Raw genomic sequence first — 23,110 nt, 5'->3', positions numbered from 1 at the left:
AACCTATCATCAAAAGATCTAACTCAGTAATTGCCTTACGGCTGACCGTCGCGCATGTGTAAATGTACGTCTTCACAGGCAACACCCCCTGAACGAGCCTGTACATTTGCAGGAGAGGCTTACATTACCGAATCTTATAGATTTTGGGCTTCTCTTTCCAATAGTGTTTTTGTTTTGTAGCAGTGATGAATAGTTTTTGAGATACAGCGGTTAAAAGAGCAAGCACTTGCATCACTTGCTGGTTGTGCTAAAAGCTTGCTGCGAGCGCCAGTCACACTCACAGCAAAAAACACCCCCTGAACGTGCCTGTACGTTCGCAGGAGAGGCTTACATAACCGAATATTATTGATCTTGGCCTCCTCTTTCCAATGCTGTTTTTGTTTTGTAGCTGTGATGAATAGTTTTTGAGATACAGCGGTTAAAAGAGATCCCCTTACGCCGCTGGGGTGCCCGAGCACGTCTGAGGGGATAGTCTCGTTGCGAGCGCTTAGCAAGGAAAGGGTTAAGAAACATGATCCCCGCTGCTACTGGGTTAAGTCTCCCCTCCTTCTTCTTCCCTTGGTTGCAGACTCATGTTTCTTTGTCTTCACTAACTCTAGGCTACACACTCAAGGATTTTTGCATTCTTCTGTTAATGTTTGTGTGTTTGGCGCAGGGGGACAGCAGTCAAGAGAGATCCAGGTCATGGTGCAGGCCACTCCAGAAGTGTTCGTGACGCCACAAGTGCTTCCCTTCAGGGCGGGAGACAACCTCACCCTCACCTGCCAGGGCCGAGGCTCCCCCCAGCTCAGCCTGGCCTGGCGGAGAGGTGACGTGGCACTCACTGAACACGCTGACACACTCACGCCCCAGCGGAGTGCCCTGCGTGTCTTCCAGGCCACGCAGGAAGACGAGGGAACATACACCTGCACTGCAACCAGCCCAGCAGGCACAGGTGAGGGGACGTCTGTTGCTTTACTGCATAACTTTTGTCTGTTTGTTGGTCTTCTTACCTGACTATGAATCTATTAGTGCCTGTGTACCTTTATATATAGCAATTAATTTCTACTTGATATCTTTGAGTTGCCATACAAAAGATCTCCAGGTATTTCTATGTAAAGAAGTCTTTATTTCCAAGACTTCTTTCACTTGAAAATCCTTTACTCTGAAGACAAGAACATGTTAATCTGTCAATACCTGTGTACCTTTATACTGTATATAGCAATTAATTTCTACTTGACATCTTTGAGTTGCCATACAAAAGATCTCCAGGTATTTCTATGTAAAGGAATCTATGTCTCCAAGACCCCACTCACTCGGAAATCCTTTACTCTGAAGACAAGGACATGTTAATCTATCAATACCTGTCTACCTTTATATATAGTAATTAATTTCTACTTGACATCTTTGAGTTGCCATACAAAAGATCTCCAGGTATTTCTATGTAAAGGAATCTCTATCTGCAAGACTCCTTTCACTCAAAAATCCTTTACTCTTAACTCAAGGACATGTTAATCTATCAATACCTGTGTACCTTTATATATAGCAATTAATTTCTACTTGATATTTTTGAGTTTCCGTACAAAAGATCTCGAGGTATTTCTATGTAAAGGAATCTCTATCTACAGGACTCCTTTCACTCAGAAATCCTTTACTCTTAACTCAAGGACATATCAATCTATTAGTACCTGTTTACCTTTATATATAGCAATTAATTTTCACTTGATATCCTTGAGCTGCCATACAAAAGATCTCCAGCTATTCCTATATAAAGCATTCTGTATCTCCAAGATTTCTTTCACTCACAAATCGAGGATGTATTAAAACAAGAGATGCATTTTTTTCAGTATCGGCGACTGCAACGCTGACGTACACTGAGGCTCCAGCAGTGAGGGTGGCTGAGGAGGAGCTGCTGGTGGCTGGCGGAGAGACAGTGAGTTGGCGCTGCTTGGCGTTCCTAAGTTCCCTTTGAACATCAGACATTCCAGGGCCATACCTCTTTAGTTATGCATGTGCTATCATCCCTCAGTGTGGCCATTGCTTAGGGTAAAGGGAGACTATTTCTATGGGCCCTCAGGATACTATCAAGGTAAGGTTGGGGCAGATGCTATAGCTGTGCATGGCCTCATTGCTCATCTCTGTTACATTGGCTTTTGAGCCTGTAATACCTTGGGACAGAACCAGTGCAACATCCGGGTTACCACAGTTTATCTTCCCCAGAGAGAGAGAGACTAGTGGGCTTTTTTTTTTTCTTTTTTGTTGTTGTTGTTGTTGTTGCCCTTGAGCTGTAAAAAAAATGGGGGGGAATCTTTCTGGGCCAGGGATTCTAGTTTGGGGATTTTTTCTTGGCAGGCCAAGCTGCAGTGCCTGGTGACTGGGATTCCCACGCCTTCCCTGCGCTGGTTCAGGGACGGCTCCACTCCGGTCACGCCGATGTCCTTCATCCAGGTGTGTAAGAAGTTTCTCTTGTTTAGCAATTTTCATTGTAAAAGCAACAAGTTGAAAACAACAATGAAATTTGAAATATTCTCTCAAAACAAACATTGTTTATGAAAAATGGCAGCAACAGAAACCTTGCTAATTGAGTAATGTTTTGATAATTCTTTCCTTGCTGTAGATGGAGGAAGATCACCTCAAGATCTTGGGTGTGCAGGAGAGTGACGGCGGCCGCTACACCTGCCAGGCCATCAACGTGGCCGGCACCGCCCAGGCCCATATCATCCTGCGGGTGGGCGCGGCACCCACGGTGATCCAGGCCCCAGCAGGTGAGTGGAGTGTGGCGGCACACAGCTGGCTGTGGAGAGAGTCTTACTTGCAGAATCCACATAACACATAATCCCACTCCTTCAGTGCCATGATCACACACTCTCAGTTTTAAATAAGTTCCCTTCAGTAAAGTCAAGCTAAGCCTACTGAGCCAAGATCTTCGCCTGGTAGGTGTTGGCAGTATCCCCAAACTCTTGCTCCCAGACTTGTTTCGTGCACAGTTTTTTTATGATGATAAAGGATAAGAGGTTTGAGCACTTTCATCACACGTCCGACACCAAGAATGGGAGAAGATGGACTCACGAAGATGAAGAACAAGAAGCTTTGACTATTTTCAGACACTGCCGTTGAGATTGGTGGCACGGGAGGGTTTTCCTGCTATGGGGTGGGCACGCCCGAGCCCTCCATCATGTGGCAGAGGACCGATGGCATGCCCCTGCCTCCACGCTTTGCCCAGGATGCTGACGGTAACCTCAGAGTCAAAGGTAGGACAGTCAAGGTTTTGTATTCATGTCATAATTAAGGAGATCATGATGCAGTTATGTGATGATTCAATTTGTTATACTGCTAATAACCAGTCAAACACAGCTCTGAAGCATTTTCTATAATTACCAAAATCTTATAACTGTAAAGGTCTGTCAGTGTGTTCTGCTGTCTGCTCCTCAGGCCTTGTAGTGCAAACTTGTGTTGTCCAGGTCTGGTATGTGATGTGTCTTCCCTCCTCCCTTGTGGTGTCAGTGTAGAGCATGTAACATTTATCTACTTCCTTTTCATCAGTTTTTTTATTTATCTTGAATAATCTTCTTCCCCAGCCGTGCAGATTGATGACGAGGGAACGTATCAGTGCACCATTGAGAACCAGTACGGAAGGCTTCAGCTCCAGGCCTCACTCTCCATCACTGGACTGTGTAGGTATAAAGTTTGTTTTCCACTTGCCTTCAGAGTCTGGAATGTGAGATTGCATGTATGTACAGTCGCGATATGAAGTGATGTCGCTGTGTACGTTTATTTTCGATCGTGCAAGTATTGTTATATATTTTCAAGAGTACCATTATTTTCCTGTATCTTCATCATAACTTAAGTAAATATATTTTACAAGCTAGAAAAAAATAGAAAAGAAATATTCAATGATGTCTTACAAAGAGTTGTCGAAATATTTTGGCACGAAACGTTTTCGTTCAGCAAGGAACAAGTCAAATGAAGTCCAAATATCGACATATTACTCAAACTAAGTAAAATATTCTTTTCATGATCATTGTTGACAACATTAAATCTAACATATGCACAATATATAGGACATGCATAATTAGTCGATATCCTAAACTAGGATGGCGTAATTTATTTAATTTATACTCTCGTTTGATGATGACGTCATCGCCTGCGCACCATTTTACTATACCTATTATTCAGCCCTGACTCACTCTTTGCCTTTCGTGGTCAACATAACGATAACAAAAGCTTTCCGTGGACTTCTAATGCATGACGGTGATCAAGGGAAGATGCCCACAGCCTATAACTACCGAGGGATAGTCGGAGATGGAAAAATAAGAATAAATAGCTTCAGAATAGTCATGTTTTGTAACTCCAAGCTCCTCACTCTTTGCCTCCGATCGCAAACATCATTGCCTTTCTTTGTCTATATATCGATGACAAAAGCTTCATGTAGACTTCTAATGCTTGGAGGTGATCAACGGAACATGCCCACAGCTTATAAGTGCCATAGAATAATCGAGGAAGGTGGGGAAATAAGAATATATGGCTTTGAAATGGGGGTGGTGGTTGTGGTTATGGGCAGGTAATCGTAGTGTTGCCAAACATTAGGCTATGGTCGAGTGTTCGTAGAGGCATCTGGAATTTTGATAGTTCAGATATGGCAACCCTACCTATGAAGGCATTCTTCATTCATCATCGTTACTGAGCAATGTTACTATATATTTCAGTGCCCATGCTTATGATAAGAAGCTATCATAGTGAATAAAAGGTGTTTAATGTGAAACCTTATTATTTGATCGTTTCTTAATCAATAAAACGCAAAGTAATGCCAGTAACTGTCCATTCCCTTAAATGTCATACTGTGCGTGTATTAATAACTGCAGAAAACAGTTCATGGAATGATATATATATATATATATATATATATATATATATATATATATATATATATATATATATATATATATATATATATATATATATATATATATATATATATATATATATATATATATATATATAGCCTAAATCTGAACAACATATAACAACTGTTTTGCTAAGATAAGCAAACGACGTGAGCTAAATCATTTCAAGGTTGTCTTAAGCACTGAAGACAACACATGACATTTGCAGTTGCATTTTTTAAAACAAATGAATGTATAATTGTAATTCAGGTACTACTATGTTATTTTACCGTGTTTTACATCACAACGTATTATAGATTATCATTAAAAGGGAACATTATAACATAAACAATAAATACACATCACTTCCGTTACCTTCAAATGCTCTCATACAAAACATTTTTAGAGCGGCGACATCACTTCATATCGCGACTGTACATAACACTAATATGTAATGTAAGCATCAGTTTATTTATTAATCACTGGAGGCCATTCATGCTGTGTGTGTTGTTTATCTGCTAGTGGCACCTCTGATAGCGTCCCCACCGGTGCCCGGCGTGGAGGTGGCCCAGGGCTCCCCCGTGAGGCTGCCCTGCACCGTGGTCATGGCCCAGCCTCCGCCCCGGATCACCTGGCTCTTTGAGGACTCACCCATCCACCCTGGCACAGGTATGGAACTCACCACGGACTTCACAGAGTAAGGATATGTACTTCATGGAGTAGGAAAAGGTATATCCTATTAATTATGAATTGCTCTTCACAATTTCTTGACATAACCAATACTGTGCTGTCAAGGTGTGGCAGTAAGGGAGACTAGTCTTCTTAGCTTTTCCTCTTTAATTTAACAAGAAATGAGAAGGCAGCACATCTACAGACAGGTGTCGGCAGTAGAGGTAACGGGCAGAGTACAAGTGGCTGATCAGGTAGAGGCGAGGGCAGGTGCTCGAGCGGGTCTCCGACTCCGAAGCTCCTGCTTCACAGCTGGAATAGCCCACAACCAATTCACCCCAACAATGTGATAACCCCAAGAAATACCCAACAAGGAATCAACGATACGCTCAAGCACCAAACAGCCAAACCGCACAATGACTCGAACAAGGCCACGCGCTCACACATGCACACACACACACACACACACACACACTTACAAAAGGCTGATAACTCCTGACACTGTGCATGTGTTGTGGAACCATTCCCACTGCTGCCACTGTGAGTGTACACCTGCACATGTACAGTAATGTGTCCTGCATCCTGTTCTGGACACTGCCCACCATAAGGCATGTGTTCTTTACCTAAATAATAGTGCAGCAAACATAAATTATTTTTTTGACTGGGATTTCATGCACTGCATTGCTATGTTAATGCTTAGCAGGGTGGCAGGCCAGATGCCAGGCCTCTGTTGGCTGGATCTGTCTCATGGGCCGGAGTTTGCCCACCCTTTGGTGAGGGGTATGAAGTGGCTAGTTGGGTATGTTGGGCATGTCTCCAAGGTGGTCAGAGGTACATGTTGGAGGCTGAACAAGCTGCTCTAAATCACAGGCTGGAGCAAGCTTGTAGGTGTGTTCACCAGGCTGGTCAGTGAAGAGGAATGAAAGCCACAGGTGGTGGTGGACGTCCTGTGTGGTGTGTGTAATGAATGTGTTGGCTGATGCAGCCACCAGAAAACATTATCAGGTCCCAGGGGGGGGAGTGTACTAATAGATTAAACCCAAGATGGTGCATACTGCTGGGACAAATTAGCCCTCTCGCAGACCGTAAGTTTCCAATAAGTTTATTCCACTCACCATGCATTTCTCAGGCCCGACCTGCCTTTTTTTGCCGCCACGATACTCTACATTCCCGGACGTATTTTACCCTCACAGATACAGTAGAGCCCCATTTAGCGCGAGAATTAGGTGGATGAATGCGGTCGCGCTAACTAAATTCGCGTTAATTGAATAAAGTAACCAATATGAAAAAAATTATTTGGTGCACACATGGGTCTGACTTTTGGGTTTGATAATTACTCAAAATACACAGTCATCAGTTATCGAGCCGTGATGGTGACTCTTGTGGCCCAAGGTGTCGGCGGCGTTAGCGGCAGCAGCAAGTGGGTGTGACAAGAGTTCGGCCCCAGCAAAGGTTCGGCGGGCAGGGTGTGGGCGTCATGCCCAGCCAGGCTGACATCACACTCGTTATTATCGAGCGTGTTACGGTGACGGTGGCCACACAATCAATAGTGACGCCTTGCCTCATCTGCCCCACTGTGGCAGGTAATAGTGACGCCCCGCAGGGCTGATGCGGCGAAGCTCACGCCCCTGGCGACGCCCTGAGAATGGTAGCGGAGGCGGCGGTGGGGCCGGGACATGGAGTGCGGCAGTGGCTGCTGCGGCGCCACACGGGTGGCGAGCTGTGCACCGCCCCCAGCAGGAGGCGGCAGGTGATGCAGGCAGCCTCCGAGGGGGGCCAGGGGGGGCAGGATGACGTTAGAAAGCATGAAAGACTGGGACCTTGTGGGAAGTGGTGGCGGGGGACTGTGTTGTGGTGTGAGGCAGGCCACCCAGGCCACTGCGCATCATGGCGGCTTGGTGCAATTTTCAAAATTCAGTCGTGGTGGCTGCTCGTGCTAACTGAGGCTTTCGCGCTAATTAATTTTTTCTTGGTAGATGGTGGCTCACGCTAATTGCGGTTTGCGCTAATTGATCTCGCGCTAAGTGGGGTTCTACTGTTTATCGTACCCCAATAAATTTGGTATCAATGGCTTCATAAAGACTTGTACTAGAACATGCGCAAATAAAAAGAGGAAAATATAATATATAAATAATACAGACTTGTTTCAAGTCTCCGTATAGAGTATTGTATACAACAAATCCGAAGTACCAACTCTTCCCCACTTGCTGGCTCGAAATTTTGTGGGCCAACTTTTTTTTGCCAAATATATGTTTCGAAGCAGAATTTAGTGAGGATTCTTATGGTATCCTCAAAATCCTCATACACCTATCACTTCCCGAGTTACACCAAGAAAACTATTTTTTTCCTCTCTCGTCAGAGTAGGCTAACAAATAAAAATCGCTCAAAGCTCCTCATCTTCGCTCCTTAGAAAGGTTGCCATATGTTACCATTAAGAAACTTATCCCAACAAATGACGCTCCCAAATTTGACGCATTTTCACCGAAGACTTAATTTTTAATCAATTTTTTAAAGTTTATGACGCATTTTGCATCATTGTGCGCCAGGACTTTTTACCCTTGATGATGCAAAATGCGTTATCGTGCTCGAGAGGGTTAACCCTTTCCTTGCACGCAGTCTGGACGCGACTATCCCCTCAGGCAAAGTCGGGGAGCCCAATGGGGGGGTTCTTTTAACCTCTGTATCTCAAAAACTATTCATCACAGCTAAAACCAAAAACACCACTGGAAAGAGGAGTTCCAGATCTATAGGAGTCGGTTATGTATGCCTCTCTTGCGAACGTACATGCACGTTCAGGGAGTGTTGAATGTTAACACTTACGTCGGTGTGTGGGGCATGATCAGCCATATTGAGGTAACTGTGAACATCTCTTTTTCAGACCCTGGCAAGGGAGTATTGCCAACTGCAATATTTACAACTATTTGGTCAAAGAATCAGTCAGGTGATAGGTGAAGCTATGCAAAAATGCCGCTATATTAGGCAAGAACATCCACCAGTTACTCGTCCGTAGATTTGCCGCGCTGGGCTGATATGATTTTCCACCAAATTTGGTGAAGAACTCACTCAGTTTGCAATCCTGTGTTGTGAGAGTTAGTGTTGGAACACTCATACGCAGGAGATTTGAGTGCGGCTGGAGGTCGCAGCGAGCATTTAGCGCCACCAGCAAATACGCCTAACGCCCGCTGCGAGCGTTTAGCAATGAAAGGGTTAAGAGTGCTGTGTAAAACGCTGTTTTAATCAAGAAGAAAAACAATAGTCAATACTTGCTGGATTTTCTATCTTAAGGGATTTCAGACGAGGAACTTGCATTATCTTTTTCTTTTCAGATGGCAGGGTGATAGAGCCTGACGGGTCGCTGAGCATTCCATCGGTGAGGGCGCAGGACGAGGGCAAGTACCAGTGTGTGGCCGCCAACCTGGCCGGCAACGCCTCGCTCACACTCACCCTCTCCGTGCTGGGTGAGTAATGGCTTGGGATTACTCTGCCTCTTATCAGTACCTTATATGCTCATGTAAAAGTCACGACATGATACTGCAACAGACTGCTCAGGACCAGCACTGCGTGGTGTAGCCAGCACTGACAGCACCAGTGATGGCACTTCTACGCCCAACCCTAACACGGAACAAACTTCTTGTAGTTTCATGTTGGTTATGATCCAGTTTCTGTTATCTAGTTCATATTTTTTGTTACTTGATATTTACCTATATTCATTAGTAAATAATTCACATGGTATAATACGCTTAAACACTTTAAGCTGAAAAGAAAATGGCAGATTCCGCTGTGAGCACCTCACAGTGATGGCCCAGGCTCACGCCCTGCCCGCCGCCACAAGCTGGGATTTTTCAGTCACCGCCGAGTGCCCCAAAACTACCCTAGGTGCTACATAGGTGCTGTCCTGCTGATCGTCTATCAACCCAGACTCTAGATTCTCTTTAAAAAGAGGAACAAAGATGAGATCCAGGGGACAGCATGAGCCAGGCAATGTGGCACCACTATAAACACTTGCCTGTGCCATAATGGGCTGGGGCCAACCATCGGGCCCAACTGAGAAAGCCTGCTGGTGCCGTAGGCAAAACATAAAATGAAAAAAGTTTACGTAAATTACTGTACACTTTATAGTGTGTTTAGCTGATGAATGATGCTACACATGAAGCTTTATGCTGCATTCAGGTAATGGAAATGCTCGATTAGGTACAGTTTGTGTGTAAAATTGCCCTCATTTGTTTTTAGGAGGGGTCTGGAGGCTTTTGGGGCATATCAAACATTGCGGAAATCTCTTATTCCTTGGGGTCTATGTCCCCCTGCAAGTAAGGGGGACAGGTCACAGGTGTACTCGTGTGCAAGTTAAGAAAATAGATTTTTATTTACTTATGACTGTAACGTATACAACATTTGTGTTTTCAGTTCCCCCGAGAGCCAAAGCAAGGAAGGTAGAAGAGACCGTTTTGGCCCTCAGTGGGGACACGGCCAGGCTCAAGTGTCCCGTCAAGGCTGACCCCAGGCCGACCTTCTCCTGGAGCAAGGACGGGGAGTCGCTCACTGCAAAGTCTCACAGGTGGGCACAAGGGAAGTGTTAATGTGACTTTTGCCTCCACGCTGCCACTGAACAGAGGCAGGTGACGGGTAACGACCCAAAACCATTACAGAAAGATCATTGTTGAGTGAGAATGTCATTAAGCCAAGCCATTTTAACATGTAACCATTGTAAACCATGGAAAGTTATTTTATTTGTAACATATATAATTTTCTTTCTCACCACCAGGGTGCATGTGATGAAGAATGGCAACCTGGTAGTGAGGCAGCTGGAGGTGGGTGATTCAGGCACCTACGTCTGCACGGCCAGAAACGCTGCCGGCACAACCAACATCCCTGTGCTCCTGCAAGTCAACGGTGAGCGCAATTTTGTACAGCACACACTCCACTTATTGTCTGACTCGGCTAAAAGTCCGATTGGGTGGGGCCTGCACAGGGTATTTCCTCCCCACAGGGCTGCCAAACCTACCCTTGAAGGTGGGAATATACATAGTCTCTAATGGCCTTATCTTCTAAGAATACTGGTTCACATTGTAGTGAGTGTGATGCGTCAGTACTTGGGACATGACTCCTTCACACACACACACACACACACACACACACACACACACACATGCTAAAAAGGTCCCATCAGTGCCAAATCGATAAATCTCATTGAAATAACAGCTTCATTTTTCTTTAATTTCTTTGGTACCTGTCTTGAGTTGAACAGAGAGAGGATCTGCTGTATGTGAAGTGTTTAGTTGTGAGAGAAAGATCCCTGAGGAACTACAATGTATATATATATATATATATATATATATATATATATATATATATATATATATATATATATATATATATATATATATATATATATATATATATATATATATATATTTAGAAGAGTAACTGTACCAAATTAGCAATAGATCAGCTAGAAAGAACACTTGAGATGTAGAGAGAGGAGCAGAATCTTTAGAAAGTCATGTAGGACAGCAAAGATTTATGGTGGATTCTGTCAAATGCTTTCAAGAAGTATGTGCCATAATGGGTTGATTAAAAGCGTTTCCGATGGGCCGTGGGTGTGAGCGGGGTCACCTGTACCTTCTGTCCACAGTGCGGGGCGAGGGCGTCAGGTATAGTCCACAGAAGCGGCTTCTGGTGCGGTGACCTTTTAGCTCATCGTTGGCCTAGTTGGTAAGCTGCCTGGCTTCTACTTGGCAGGCTTGGGTTCGATTCCTGGCACTCAGTGGTGTTCATTACGGATTTACTATGTTGAACTGCTCCTCTATTAAAATTTTGAGAGCCTTCTTAACCCATCCGCTGTGATTGGCATGGATTTCGCCTTCACTGGTAGCCTGGTAACGTATACTCCCAGGTCTTTCTCTGCCTCTGTGGTGGATAGTTGAGTGTTTCCCATGTGGTATTGGTGTGCTGGATTTTCTCCCCCCCAGGGTGCATGACTTTACATTTTTCTTCATTGAATTGTAGCAGCCACTTTTTGTTCCATCTCTGTAGCTTGGTGATGTTTTCTTGTAGGAAATCTACAGTCAAGAGGTGAAGTATCAAATCAATTCACTTTTCAGAGAGGCCTGAAATTTTCCCTCCTGGCGATGAAACCCTGACTGTACTTGCCGGCCAGGACCTCAAGCTGCCGTGCGAGGTTCAAGGTCACCCGCAGCCCCACGTCACCTGGAGGAAGAACGGTGAAGACGTGGAGGAAACAGTCAACCTTCAGTAAGTGTCTCACCTCATCAACTCTCCTCCTACTAACGGTCTCCTACCTCTTAAATTTTGCCGCTACGTTGCATTTCTGTCTCTCTGTTGATATTTTCATGCTGACTACTCTTCTGAACTTACTAACCGCATGCATTTCTCCTCTTACTGACAGTCTCCTACCTCTTAAATTGCCCCGCTACCTTGCATCTCTGACTACTATTAATTTTTTCATGCTGACTGCTCTTCTGAACTTACTAACTGCATGCGTTTTTCCTTTTACTGACAGTCTCATACCTCTTAAATTCTGCCGCTACCTTGCATCTGTCTATCTTCTATCGATGTTTTCATGCTGACTGCTCATCTGAACTTAATAAACATATGACTTTCTCCTCTTACTGACAGTCTCCTACCTCTTAAATTCCGCCACTATCTTGCATCTCTGTCTACCTTCTATCAATATTTTCATGCTGACTGCTCTTCTGTACTTAATAAACATATGACTTTCTCCTCTTACTGACAGTCTCATACCTCTTAAATTCCGCCGCTACCTTGCATCTCTGTCTATCTTCTATCGATGTTTTCATGGTGACTGCTCATCTGAACTTACTAAACACATGCCTTTCTCCTTTTACTGACAATCTCCTACCTCTTAAATTCCACCACTACCTTGCATCTCTGTCTATCTTCTATCGATATTTTCATGCCGACTGCTCATTTGAACTTACTAACTGCATGCCTTCCCCCTCCCATGGCCTGCTGCACATGACTTTCTATACTCTTGCTCATCCCTATTCTATCCAGATCCCTTATGCAAGAGTTAACTGACACCTTCATTCTTTCAAGAGGAGCGTATCAAGGCACCTCTCCACCCTTAACTGACCTTTCTTCTGGCCTCTTGTTCTTTCTCCTTTCATTGGAGTAGCGTCTAGCGGACTTTTGTTATTGTTTTTGTTTTTTTTCCCTTGAGCTGCCTTGCTTGCCGTAAAAAAACACAACATAACTACCCTCTGCTAATTGTGGTTTTGATAAGTTCTGATTGAAAGTCTCCCTGGAAAAAAAGTAACTAAAGGAGAGAATTTTGCCTCAGTTGAAAATTCTCTGTGAGCAAGACCACCATTTAACCTGTTGCATTACGTCATAAATACACACATCCTTTCTTCCCCATTAAAATATCTTGGCATTACTGTTCACCTGCACAGCTTCTTCTAGAGTCCGGGCTGATAAAATGGTCTTCAGGACAGCATGTGGGTAGTCTTAGGCCACTCGGCGGTGACTAAAAAATCCCAGGTGGTTAGTGGCAGGAATTTGGGGGCATAGATAAAAAGTTACGACTCTGACTCCAACTCCAGGAAGTTTTAAGGTTACAACTCTGATTCTAGGAAATTTTAAGGTTACAACTCTGATTCTAGGAAATTTTGAAATTTTAAGGTTACAACTCTGATTCTAGGAAATTTTAAGGTTACAACTCTGATTCTAGGAAATTTTAAGGTTGCGACTCTGACTCCAACTCCAGGAAATTTTAAGGTTACAACTCTGATTCTAGGAAATTTTAAGGTTGCGACTCTGACTCCAACTCCAGGAAATTTTAAGGTTACAACTCTGATTCTAGGAAATTTTAAGGTTACGACTCTGACTCCAACTCCAGGAAATTTTAAGGTTACAACTCTGATTCTAGGAAATTTAAAGGTTACGACTCTGACTCCAACTCCAGGAAATTTTAAGGTTACAACTCTGATTCTAGGAAATTTTAAGGTTGCGACTCTGACCCCGACTCCACCCTTCTCCCCCTCCCCCTCTTTTGCAGTACAGTGGTAGGCAAATCAATCCCAGCCACACCACACACCACACCCAGCCACACCACATCACACGTGTTGTAAATGATTAGGAATTGGAGATATTTTTACCGACTCCAACTCTGACACCGGCAAAAAGTAGGCGACTCCGACTGTGACACTGACTCCAACTTTTTATTTTTTATTTTTTTACAGCAAAGGAGACAGCACAAGGGCACACAAAAAAAGGAAACAATAAAAAAAATGCCTGCTACTCGCTGCTCCTGTAAAGAATCTGAAGAGGTGGCCGAAAGAGCAGTCAATTATGAGAGAAGAGGTGTCCTGATACCTGATACCCTCTACTATTTGTGATTTTGTTGAGTTCATATTGAAAGTTTCCCTAAGCAAAAGTATCACTGAAGGAGAGAATTTTGCTTTAGTTGAAAATTCTCTGTGAGCAAGACCAGCGTTTAGCCTGGCAGCCACCCATTGTAAATAGACACACATTTTTATTTTTTTTACAACAGATGGCTCAAAGGCAACAAAAAGAGTGTAGAAAAAAAAAGCCTGCTACTCACCGCTCCCTTGCATCTTGGTATTACTGTTATTAGTGTGATTTATTTTCCACGACATCCTCCCAGGCCAGGCCCCGGCTACCTGCTGATGAACAGTGTGACGCCCGCCATGGCTGCCGTCTACACCTGCACCGCTCACAACGCTGTCGGGGAGGCCACAAAAACCATCACGGTGAACGTCAACTGTAAGTACGAAGCAGAAAACTTGCTGTGAAACTAAACAAGCATTGGTTTCTGCCCAGGGAGCTATTTTTAACTCATCCGCTGCAATTGGTGCGGATTTGGCTTTCACTGGTAGCCTGGTAACATATAGTCCCAGGTCTTTTTCTGCCTCTGTGGTGGATAGTCAAGTGTTTCCCATGTGGTATTGGTGTGCTGGATATCCCTTCACTGCTAGCCTGGTAATATGTAGTCCCAGGTCTTTCTCTTCTCTGCCTGTGTGGTGGATAGTGGAGTGTTTCCCATGTGGTATTGGTGTTCTGGATATCCCTTCACTGGTAGCCTGGTAATATATAGTCCCAGGTCTTTCTCTGCCTCTGTGGTGGATAGTGGAGTGTTTCCCATGTGGTATTGGTGTGCTGGATATCCCTTCACTGGTAGCCTGGTAACATATAGTCCCAGGTCTTTCTCTTCTCTGCCTCTGTGGTGGATAGTGGAGTGTTTCCCATGTAGTATTGGTATGGGGGATATCCCCTCCCAAGGTGCAGGACTTTACATTTTTCTTCATTGAATTGTAGCAGCCACTTTTTGTTCCATTCCTGTAGTTTGGCGAGGTCTTCTGGTAGGAAATCCACAGTCAAGGGGTTAAGGTGGTCCATGTCAGATATTTGGCTGCTCAGAGATGTCCACCAGAAATGGGGTAGAAAGGGACCATTTTTTTATTTTGGATGAGTGAAAACAGACAAGAAATGAATCTCTCAGCATAAGAAGAGGATCACAGTCACATTTAGAGGACATGATTAATGAAAGTACAGGCAAATAAAGAACTTCTGTAGCTCTTCAGAAGCAAAATATAAAGTTAAGAAAAAGATGCAATTCATGACAGAAGACTGGACAGTTTTTTAGTTATGACAGCTATAACTCTTTCAGGAGAAGAGTAGCAAGACTAACCAAAATGGACCAGTCAGTCATCATCTATACATTTCCCTATAAGAGCAGTGTTTTGTGAATGTTTTACTCTGTATATTTTAGCCTTTGCCTGACTCCTCTGCCTAAAATGATTAAGAAAAGCTACAGGGCTCTGTATGAAGTGAATCTCCTGCACCACAGATGCTCCCGCGCTGGAGGAGGTGGCGGCGCAGCGGCCCGACACACGAGTGGTTGAAGGGGAGCAGCTGTCCCTCCCCTGCCACGCCGAGGCCCACCCAGCGCCAAGCAAAGCCTGGACCAAGGACGGGACAAGACTCCTTCCCACGCCAGGCAAGCTGATACACAAATGTTCTGCTCTACACCCACCCACCCAGGCATTAGCTTTACATGCCGTAGACACAAACACTCCAGTTCAAAGCTATTCAGTTTTGGTACAGCAGTTAGAGATGCTTTAAGGCAGGGATGTGTCAAGGGCAGCAGGTGGTTGGCACTGGTTTAGGGCTGGAGCATTGGCAAGCACGGCATCATCTCTGGCTGGTGGCTGGATGGACACTTTCACTGCACATTGATTAAATAAAGGAGTGTTTAATTTGTTGTCACAGATCTCGCCATAACTTGCTCTGGCATGGTTGAGATTAAGTAATGTACTTCTCAACATGTTCCAGATCTTAGCATAAGCAGTGCCGGCACAGTTGAGGTGAGCCGTGCGGCGCCGAAACACTCGGGCAGCTACAGGTGCACCCTCACAAACTTTGTTGGAGAAGCCCACATTGACTATGAGGTGGAGGTGCTCAGTGAGTATAGAAGACATTTTCCTTGATAATTTAGTGTCGGTGATTAAGTAATTAAGTATTCCTATATAGGATGCTGTAGCTCAGGTGTTAGTGTGACCACCTCACTACAATGCTGGTGAGCCAGGTTGAATTTCCTTTAGCTTCAAGTTTTCCAGATTATTGGGTGGCCCCAAGGCCCTCCCAGCCTCTGTGGGTGCCTGGTCAGCCTTGGCTGGGAAGGGTAAAGGGAGTGGAGGATGGCACTTGCTGCCCTACTCCATATGGCACTGGCCCTCATATAAAGGAAGCTGCTCTTTCATCCCTTATATATGTGAGGGTGGGGAAAACACACTTACCTTTGAGTGGTCTTACACTGGAGAAACCTTGGCCTTACTCTTTACTGCTGGGTTCATAGGGAGGAATTACATCAGACCACATCAGGTTTGCAAGCAAGCAGTTTACAAACCTGTATTCCATGCACTGACTGTGTTGACTATAAAGTGTAATGTTCTCCTCTACCTGTCAGCTCCCCAATGCCAAACCAGGTTTTAGTAGGACAAATGTGGGTCGACATGTCATGAAAATTTTCCATGAAGGAATTGGAAAGAAGTGGCAGCTGCTGCTGCAGGAGAGGTCATCAACACCCTCAGCTGTAAAGAGTTGGAGTCCCAGGAAGAAGAAAACAGTGAGGGAAGGTTTGTCCAGAGCTTGCCTGTGAAGGGGATGAAGGACTGAAGACAATGGCCAGTCCTTGCATCAGCAGGCTGGACACTGTAGAGAGGGATGGAAAGATGAAGACATGAGTTCATTCTTGCATTAGCAGATAAACTTTAGTGGAAAGTTTTGTTCAGTGATGCCATGGAGGAGGATAAGAAGGCAGTCAGCAAGTTCAGCATAAAAATATAAAAATTAGCAACCAAAGCAACATTGTCATGAAACCTAGATGGTTAGATTATCAAATGTTGATTTAAATAGCTGATGAACCCATTAGGAGTAGCTGTGTGAATGGGACCCCCCATGACACACCCACACCAATGTGCTGCCTCCTCAGGGAAGGGAAGGGCTCATGTGTAGAGTGGATAGCATTTAGGGACGGCCTCCATTTAGGACAAGTTTCATGCCAGCTGCATTCCCTCCTCCTCTCTCTAACAGTTCCTCCTCGGGCCTTAACACAGAACTGGCATGACACCACCATGGTGATCGAAGGAGAGGAAGTAACAATCAGGTGTCCCGTAGATGCTGTTCCCGGCCCCACCATTACCTGGCTCAAGGTAGGCGCCAGGCTTCATCACACTGCTCTCATGTTCTCTGTGCTGCCCTAGTCTTTCTGTTGGGAATAATGGTCTGTTACTGGAACAAGAGAAGTCAGAGAAATATATTGATGATGAGTTTTCATGTTGAGGAAAAAAGTTAGAATATCCAATTACAGCACCTCATTTTGTGAATAACTACATCTTATTGTGCTCCAGTTGTCAGTATTGTTATGGGTGCAGGAAGGGGCAGCCATGGGTGCAGGAAGGGCAGCCATGGGTGCAGGAAGGGCAGCCGTGGGTGCAGGAAGGGCAGCCATGTGGGAACTCAGTCCACAGTGTTTGGTGCAGAAGTAAAGCAAAGAGACAGTGTATGTAGGAAGGGCCAAAAGGCAGAGCAAGGGAAGGGAGCATGGTGGGAAATACACCTTGTCAAGGTAAAGAATACAGCAGACATATGAATACATGAATAAAGGTCAATGTTCTAAGGTGGTTTGTTCATATCAAAAGAGTGAAGAAAATTAGTACAGTGTCTGCCAGTGGTGACCACCTGTGAGGGGCGTTGAGGATGCAAGAGAGTGGCTGACTGATGGGCTGACAGGTATTCACAAGGTAGAATGAATTGACCAGGGCTGTCCACATAGTTTCTTCCAAGTCACTTTCATCAATTTTTTATTAGCGTTCCAATTTTGAATGTCTTTCTTATAAGGATGAAGTGTGGCTTTGTAACGCGTGTCTTCCAGGACGGCGTGTCCCTGCAGTCCAGCAAGGACCGGGCAGACCTCACCCACCTCATTATTGAGGAGAATGGCCATGTGCTGCACATCTTGGAGGTCTCTGTTGGTGACAATGGTAAGTCTCCATTCACTAGGCAATGTTTAACCATTCCTGGAGTCTGCATTATTCATCTACTTGATTGTATTGCGTGTTACTGCACTGGAGTGGAGTGTGTGTGCAGTGTTCCCCCTTGCAGGCACGTACCAGTGTGTGGCCAAGAATGACGCCGGTGAGACAGAGCTGTCCTTCGCCCTGGAGGTGCTGGTGGCCCCGGGGTTCAGTCAGTTCTTCCACGTTCCTGAGATAGAGCTGGAGCTGGGCGAGGAGCTTCACCTTGACTGCAGCGCCACGGGGAACCCAAGGCCACAGGTCAGGAGCATTCTCTTGCGTACTTTTCATGGGTAGGCTCAGGACCATATGAGGCTCCGTAGTGCAGTGGTTAGCACACTCACCACGGGGAACCCAAGGCCACAGGTCAGGAGCATTCTCTTGCTTGCTTCTCATGGGCAGGCTCAGGACCATGTGAGGCTCCGTAGTGCAGTGGTTAGCACACTCACCACAGGGAACCCAAGGCCACAGTTTGGGAGCATTCTCTTGCATACTTTTCGTGGGCAAGCTCAGGACCATGTGAGGCTCCATAGTGCAGTGGTTAGCACACTCACCTCAAAGCTGAGAGGTCCAGAGTGGAGATAGATGGGCCGTCTCCTTGAGTCTGTATCTTCTCTCCACCCGGCAGTGAATGGGGGCCAGGTGTTGGGTGGGTACTGGGTGTTAGTCAGGGGTTGTGTCTGCCTCCTGGGGCTGTGTGGGTGTGGTGTGAGGTTCCAGCTATATCCAGAAATCCATCACATGAGTTCTCAGCTTATTTTTGGAAGGTATTGGGTGGTGATCTTGAATCCAGCTTGTGACTAGACCAAGTGTTAGCAAGTAGAGTAGAATGCTTTCATTAGCCTTGAGATTTACCTCCTGTATTAACCCGGTAGCAGCAGGGATCATGTTTCTTAACCCTTTCCTTGTGCGTGGTGCAGACGCGACTATCCCCTCAGGCGCAGTCAGGCAGCCCAATGGGGCTCTCTTTTAACCTCTGCATCTCAAAAGCTATTCATCACAGCTAAAAACCAAAAACACCATTGGAAAGAGGTCCAGATCTATAGGAGTCGGTTATGTATGCCTCTCTTGCGAACGTACATGCACGTTCAGGGAGTGTTGAATGTTAACACTTACGTCGGTGCGTGCGGGATGATCAGCCATATTGAGGTAACTGCGGACATCTCTCTTTCAGACTCTGGCAAGGGAGTATTGCCAACTGCAATATTTACAACTATTTGGTCAAAGAATCAGTCAGGTGATAGGAGGTGATAGGAGCTATGCAAAAATGCCGCTATATTGGGCAAGAACATCCACCAGTTACTCGTCCGGAAATTTGCCGCGCTGGGCTGATATGATTTTCCCCCAAATTTAGTGAAGAACTCACTCAATTGGCAATCCTGTGTTGTGAGAATTAGTGTTGGAACACTCTCATACGCGGGAGATTTGAGTGTGGGTGGAGCTCGCGGCAAGCGTTTAGCGCCACCAGCAAATACGCCTAACGCTCACTGCGAGCGTTTAGCAATGAAAGGGTTAATGGTCCCTCTAAGCGAGAAAAATGAGAAAAAAAATCATCACTCACACAAACCATTTCATAATATATGTCAAAGCATTTGTGATCAGTTTATGCATCATCTATTTTGGGGGGTTTGTATCATGTCACAAATTTGGCCCGTTGCTGCTATATGGTAGAGCCACAAATTTGGCCCATCACTGCTGCCGGGTTAAATGACTGCAAGGTGGCCAAGAGTAGTCATTCTTTCATTCTGTTGCAGGTATTTTGGTATCATGACGGCTCTCCTCTTGCGGCCCACGTGAGTGATGGAGGAAGTCAGATCACAGTGCAGTCTGTCGGGCCCGAGCACTCCGGCCTCTACACCTGCACGGCCTCCAACTCAGCCGGAAACAACCAGAGGAACTTCTCGGTTACAGTTTTGAGTAAGTAGTTTCTCAAAGGCATTATAGCGTCACAATAGTTCTCATTAGGAAGTTGTCATTTGGAAGTAGTGTGGGACCAATTCTTTTATGAGTTATTGGATTTTGGATGGAAATGCAAGCACTGAAAGGGGATTGCAACATTGGGATTGGTGGAAGATGAAAGAGCAATTGCACCATCACTGTGAGACCAAAGAACTAGCTTAAAAAATAAAGGAATGTAGCTACCTTAACCCGTCCGCTGCGATTGGAATGAATTTGGCTTTCACTGGTAGCCTGGTAACATATAGTCCCAGGTCTTTCTCTGCCTCTGTGGTGAATAGTGGAGTGTTCCCATGTGGTATTGGTGTGCTGGACATTCCTTCACTGGTAGCCTGATAACATATACTCCCATATCTTTCTCTGCCTCTGCGGTGAATAGTGGAGTGTTTCCCATGTGGTATTGGTTTGCTGGACATTCCTTCACTGGTAGCCTGATAACATATACTCCCAGGTCTTTCTCTGCCTCTGTGGTGGCTAGTGGAGTGTTTCCCATGTGGTATTGGTGTGCTGGATTTCCCCTCCCAAGATGCAGGACTTTACATTTTCTTCATTGAATTGTAGCAGCCACTTTTTGTTCCATTCCTGCAGCTTGTTGAGGTCTTCTTGTAGGAAATTCACAGTCAAGGGGTTAACAAAGGCACAGACTTGTAATATGGATGCACTGGAAAACCTCTTGATATTGGCTCAGACCAGATACAAGCTTTACATAAACAATGACTGCAGGTGCTCTCAATAGTTTTTACTAATGTTTTCTTTTTGTACTAATTTTTCCATGCAGCTTCAGTTGACGTGACTCAAAATTATATGTTTTTTGTTTGTTTTGTTACAGCTCCACCAATGTTTGAGGATGAGCTGAGCCTTGAGAGACCTGTAAGTGCCGTGAGTGGCGGCGACACTGAGCTGGAGTGTCGTGTGTCTGGCTCGCCTGCCCCGGCCGTGTCCTGGAGGAAAGATGGGCTGCCTCTCTCACACTGGTGCGTACACAACAGGAAATATAATTCACCTGTGCCACCACTGGGCTGAGGTCATCAAAGAGACCAGTGAATGTCAGTAGTTAGTGCTGTGAGCTGTTCCTTACTGTGTGGCCTGTAGAGCTACTTTTCTCCGTGCAGGTCAGGCGTGCAGTACGACACTTCAGCCAGTGGACAAGTTCTGCGGCTGCACCAGGTTGACGGCCACTACTCCGGCGTGTATGAGTGCACCGCCATCAACAGCCTGGGGATGAAGCACAAGCACTTCAACGTCTCCGTCCTCAGTGAGTGCCGTGGCAGCTCAGCTTTTATTTATTTTTTTTTTTTTTTTACGTCCTGACCTATAGCGCTGGTAGGCTATCTTGGTTGGATCTGGTGGTCAGCTCAAGCCTGTCATGACACAGGCAAGTGTTTGCAGAGATGCCATCTATGCTTGGAGAAGTAGACCAACCTGAAACTGACCTCCCTTTTTCCTTTCATTCTCTCTCTTTCTTTATTTTCATTTATTTATTTCTGTTTTTATGTATTGGTCTATTGCACTGGTAGACTTTATTTAGAGGCCTGGTGGTCAACTGAGCCCGTCCTGGCGCAGGCAAGCATTTATGGTGGCGCCATCTGTTCTCTACACTTTTTGCTGGAGCAGTGTTTGTCAGACTTTTTTTATGCCCTTGAGCAGTTTCCCTCGATTAAAAGAAAAATTGTATTAAAATTTTCAATTAGTCCGTTGTACTGTTACAGTTGACCCCCACTGTTCACAGGGGTATGTCCTGAACCCCTCAGGAGAAAGGTGAATCATTGAATAGACTAAATCAACTCAAAGAATTGCTATTTTGACTTTTAAATTATTCCCATTTCATACAAATCCTCTACGAGACCAATAAATTATTCTAACCCCTTGGCTGCGGATTTCCTACCAGAAGACCTCACCAAGCTGCAGGAGTGGAGCAATGAGTGGCTGCTACAATTTGATGAAGAAAAATGTAAAGTCCTGCACCTTGGGAGGGGAAATCCAGCATACCAATACCACATGGGAAACATTCCACTATCCACCACAGAGGCAGAGAAAGACCTGGGAGTGTATGTTACCAGGCTACCAGTGAAGGCAAAATCCGTGCCAATCGCAGCGAACGGGTTAAGGCACAGCTGTATAATTTTAAGGCATAGTTATTTAGTACAGTTAGCTGGTGGAGGCGTGATAGGAGACTGGAACAAAGCAAGGGGCACGGGGTGAAGTAAACAACAGAAGCGCAAACAACAAAACCAAAACGTGCACCCAAACATCAACACTCATTAAATTACAGACCGGTATCACTCACTAGTGTGGTTGCAAAGATATGTGAGAGACTGGTTAAAAACAGGTGGTCGGATTTCTTAGAAAGGGAGAGAAATATCTTGGATTGCCAGTTTGGATTCAGGAGAGGGAGATCTTGTGTCACCAACTTGTTATGTCATTACTCAAGGGTGACAGATTTAATGCAAGAGAGAGAAGGCTGGGGGGATGGAGTGTACCTGGATTTGAAAAAGGCATTTGACCGCACAGAAGACTAATTTGGAAAATTAAAAATAAGGGTGGAGTGGGTGATGGACTTATTAAGTGGCTGGAGGACTTCCTAACTAACTGGGAAATGAGGACAATAATCAAGGACAAGGTTTCCAACTGGTGCCCAGTGAGGAGTGGGGTCCCACAAGGTTCAGTGCTGGCACCAATAATGTTTGCTGTTTATATAAATGATATGGTGGACAGAGTGACCAGCTATGTGAGTTTGTTTGCAGATGATGCAAAGCTATTGAGACGAGTCAATGATGTGAAAGACTGTGAGGCATTGCAGAGGGACCTGGACAAAATATGGGAGTGGAGTGGTACATGGCAGATGGAATTCAACCTTGGGAAATGTAAAAAAATAGAGTTTGGTAGGAGTGGTAGAAGATGTGAATACAATTATAAGATGGGAAGTAAGATAATATGCAGAGGAGTGGAAGAAAAAGATTTGGGAGTGACTGTCTCAGAGAATATGTTACCGGACAAACACATCAACAGGATAACGGGACAAACTATGAATTTGCTGAGGAACAT

The 23,110-nt window shown here is 45.0% G+C and overlaps 1 protein-coding gene across 4 annotated transcripts in view; it reads left to right on the top strand.

The window, feature by feature from the left end:
* The window catches only part of LOC127002010 (hemicentin-1-like), a 251,350-nt gene that overhangs the window by 45,819 nt on the left and 182,421 nt on the right, over positions 1-23,110 (top strand). For all 4 annotated transcript variants that reach the window (XR_007755636.1, XM_050867330.1, XM_050867331.1 and 1 more), the window contains exons 13-32: positions 656-934; positions 1,827-1,912; positions 2,332-2,427; positions 2,597-2,744; positions 3,084-3,230; positions 3,558-3,653; positions 5,385-5,531; positions 8,858-8,989; positions 9,936-10,086; positions 10,294-10,421; positions 11,633-11,783; positions 14,179-14,297; positions 15,382-15,531; positions 15,867-15,995; positions 17,127-17,245; positions 17,968-18,076; positions 18,198-18,370; positions 19,864-20,026; positions 20,895-21,039; positions 21,178-21,320. Coding sequence is in view for 3 of the 4 variants with exons in the window: in XM_050867330.1 (XP_050723287.1) it covers positions 656-934; positions 1,827-1,912; positions 2,332-2,427; positions 2,597-2,744; positions 3,084-3,230; positions 3,558-3,653; positions 5,385-5,531; positions 8,858-8,989; positions 9,936-10,086; positions 10,294-10,421; positions 11,633-11,783; positions 14,179-14,297; positions 15,382-15,531; positions 15,867-15,995; positions 17,127-17,245; positions 17,968-18,076; positions 18,198-18,370; positions 19,864-20,026; positions 20,895-21,039; positions 21,178-21,320 (2,811 nt within the window). In the remaining variant the exon portion in view is untranslated. The remainder of the gene's footprint in view (positions 1-655; positions 935-1,826; positions 1,913-2,331; positions 2,428-2,596; positions 2,745-3,083; positions 3,231-3,557; positions 3,654-5,384; positions 5,532-8,857; positions 8,990-9,935; positions 10,087-10,293; positions 10,422-11,632; positions 11,784-14,178; positions 14,298-15,381; positions 15,532-15,866; positions 15,996-17,126; positions 17,246-17,967; positions 18,077-18,197; positions 18,371-19,863; positions 20,027-20,894; positions 21,040-21,177; positions 21,321-23,110) is intronic.

This window comes from Eriocheir sinensis, chromosome 22 (assembly GCF_024679095.1).
Source record: "Eriocheir sinensis breed Jianghai 21 chromosome 22, ASM2467909v1, whole genome shotgun sequence".
Lineage (NCBI taxonomy): Eukaryota > Metazoa > Arthropoda > Malacostraca > Decapoda > Varunidae > Eriocheir > Eriocheir sinensis.
The sequence above is the reverse complement of the archived record's forward strand: the minus strand, read 5'-3'. Positions and strand labels throughout refer to the sequence as shown.